This window comes from Varroa jacobsoni, unplaced genomic scaffold (genome assembly GCF_002532875.2).
Source record: "Varroa jacobsoni isolate VJ856 unplaced genomic scaffold, vjacob_1.0 contig03673, whole genome shotgun sequence".
Taxonomy (NCBI): Eukaryota; Metazoa; Arthropoda; class Arachnida; order Mesostigmata; family Varroidae; genus Varroa; species Varroa jacobsoni.
In genome coordinates this window covers 26539-29577 of record NW_019215064.1, presented here as the reverse complement: position 1 = coordinate 29577, position 3039 = coordinate 26539, and the positions used below count along the sequence as shown (strand labels likewise).

The window sequence follows — 3039 nt, the reverse complement described above, 5'->3', positions numbered from 1 at the left end:
ACCCATAGTGCAATCAACTTCCAATACTGCAACAACTACGACTGCGTTAATAATTAAGCACTTAATATGGTGTCGCAATCAACTTCCAATACTGCAACTATCACTCCAATAACTACGACTGCGTTAATAATTAAGCACTTAATATGGTGTCTCGTCGTTATAGTTTATTTCAATGGCGGCTTCAAATTATTGGTAAGAACGTCGGCTCTAATATCCCCGCTAGCTGCATGTCGTCAGCCTTCGGCTGCAGCCGAAGGCTGACAGTCTAGCTAATGCAGCCTGTCTTACTTGCCTACAGGGACCTTAGGCTGAGGAATGGCTTGGGTCCTCACTGCACCTGGTGGCGCCTGCATTACCGACAGCATAACCGGCCTCTGCTGTGATTGAGCTTGTTGCCCCTGTACTGGCCCCGGTGCGCCTATAACCTGGATCTGTGGCGGCGAACCAGCAGGTTCCAGGTGACCCTGCTGTTGTGGTGCACCCATAATCGATAGCAGGAAAGGTTGTTGCTGTTGTGGCTGCTGGCGCTGTTGTTGTTGTTGTTGCTGCTGTTGCTGCTGCTGCTGCTGCTGCTGCTGTCCTCCCATGATCGAGAGAATCATGGGCTGCGACGCAGGGGCTCGTTGTTGCTGCTGCTGTTGTTGTTGTTGTTGTTGTTGTTGTCCTCCCATAATCGACAAAATCATGGGCTGTGGCGCTAGAGGTCGTTGCTGCTGTTGCTGCAACTGTTGTGGTTGTTGTGGTTGTGATTGTTGTGGTTGTGGCGGTTGTCCTCCCATAATTGATAAAATCACTGGCTGTGGCGGGGTTGATTGAGGTGCTGGTGGGCCCATGATTGACAAAATCATTGGTTGTGGTGGGGGTGGTGGAGGTGGTGGGGCTGGCTGTTGGACAACTAACATCTGAGGCGGCGGTGGCGGTGGTGCGGGTGGGCCCTGCTGTTGAATTGTGACGGTCTGCGGCTGGATCAGCGGAGCATGAGGGGACGCCTGAGGTCGCATGAACGAGATCATTATTGGTTGTTGGGCCATTTCAGCTTCTTCGAAAGTTGAGAAACGACCGTGAGTGTATTCGCTGATGCCGATGGCGTGGTATCACTCCAACGATGCCGTATTATATAGCTCGGGGACTAAACAGAAAACTACTATTATTAATATTATTATTATTTTAGAGAGAATAGGCACTACAGCGCCAATTACTGTGCAGCTGTTGAGTTGACGAGCTTACCCAATGCCGTACTGGTTCAATTTGGTTACGATCTCTCATATATATAGTGCCAAATTGGATATTGTTTTATCATAGACGAACTGCTTTCATTAAGAGTGTGGAAAATTCGATTATTATTTTCTACTACTTTCTACACACGCTTATCTAACGTTCTATTTATTCATGTACTGAAACTGCCTGGCCGAAGTTCAACAGATGCTTTTGTCTTCACTGAGAGGATCTTTCATCTTGCGATCTCTTTAAAAGCTGGTTGTGGAAGAATCTATATTAGCGATGCCGATATTATTGATGGTTTTCTTTGGTTTGACGGCTCGTTTTATAGCGAAACGAACAAGTTTTGCGAAACAACGAAAACGACTACTAGGACGTATATTCACTGGTCTGATGTGAACCAAAAGGGATCCTTTAGACGAGTAACACACATGACGATCTGTTTGTATTTCGTCGCATTCGATAAGTTATACTATCTCTACAACAAGAGAACTTAGCCCTGTGCTCTGAATCAACAGGCCAGTCACCTTTGATGGGCTCGGGCCAAGGAATAAGGTAAGCAATATAATTGGGGGCTATTAATTTGTTTTTTTTTTTTGCTATTCTCATTAACAGTATGTTTGAGCTAAGTGGATCCTTAGCGTTGTAGGCGTCTGATCAGTCATGAGGACATCATTATAAATTAGCGTTTTGGTAGCATTGCCGTAATGAAAGCTCTGCACACGCAACACACGATTGTAAATCTGGTGCCAGCTGGTTTCGGGCGAGCAGCTTATGCTGCTCAAATTTCCTTTTAGGTCGGTAATTAACAAAGTTTGTGCTGTCTTGGGCCAGTTTGTAACGGTAAATCCGCGCTATTAGTTCAAATTCGTGCCGATTTAGGTGGCAGACCCAGAAATTCAAGGTTTCTGCTGCCTGTGTGTAGAACGTTTTGGCTAGTTAAACCGGTGATGTCGATACCGATAAACGGGTTTGTAACATCAGATAGTGTTTAGCTTTCCTGAATATAGTACTGACGAAGTAGGCAGTATGAGAGAATCTACCGCAGGATGGCTACCGTAGACGGCTACGCAAATCCGTGTCGAGTAAACGCTGTCACTTTGAGCGAAACCTGCAATCTGCTCTATATGCAATGCTCAGATATCCCACCTTAATCCGATTTCAATTCGACCTGAGTATACCCTCTAACAGCTGTGGTATAAATCTAACGAAATGCCAACACGTGCTATGGTACGCACGCCGTGACCCGGGCCAACCAAAGTAACTTGGGTTTTTAAGGTTACTTTGCGCTAGTTTTAAGAGTAAGTATAGTGCGCTGTCGTTTTGCGGAGATTTTCCCCGAGCAGTGCTAATGCGATCGCTAAATTTGTCGCAGAACGCTTTCTGAAGTGGCCATGCATCCCTGATACCTAGTCCGATTTACCTAGGAAGCTACTACTAATCAGAAATCGCCACAAGCCAAGTGACGCATCTGAACACAAGGTAATGGTATGATTTGTAAAAGTATACGTGTTCAAAAGAACGTAAGCAATATACTGTGAGATGTCTTTGTGGTCGTCACCTACCAGATCTAAATCGGCAGCCCGCGCTTCAGTATCGCTGACTGACTTGATGAGTTCAGACTGCATTCGGAACGTTCGGAGATCCGATTTTGGTGGCAAACCCTAAGCTGGGTTTTGTAACTTACAATTCGTAGTATATTTACTGTGCTGGGTGGAATATAGTGCAGTGGAATAATCACAAGATCATTTGTTATCTGACAAACGCGTAAGCACTAATCCACATCTTCATGGTTGAAAAAATGTAAACAGCTTAAGAACC

General features: G+C 45.4%; 1 protein-coding gene across 1 annotated transcript; it reads right to left on the bottom strand.

Annotated features, from left to right (window-relative positions):
• Positions 1-142: 142 nt before the first annotated feature.
• LOC111272876 (uncharacterized) lies at positions 143-1254 on the bottom strand. The gene has a single exon (XM_022854525.2). The coding sequence runs from the start codon at positions 1029-1031 to the stop codon at positions 285-287; it is 747 nt and encodes a 248-aa protein (XP_022710260.1). The 5' UTR covers positions 1032-1254; the 3' UTR covers positions 143-284.
• Positions 1255-3039: the final 1785 nt, after the last annotated feature.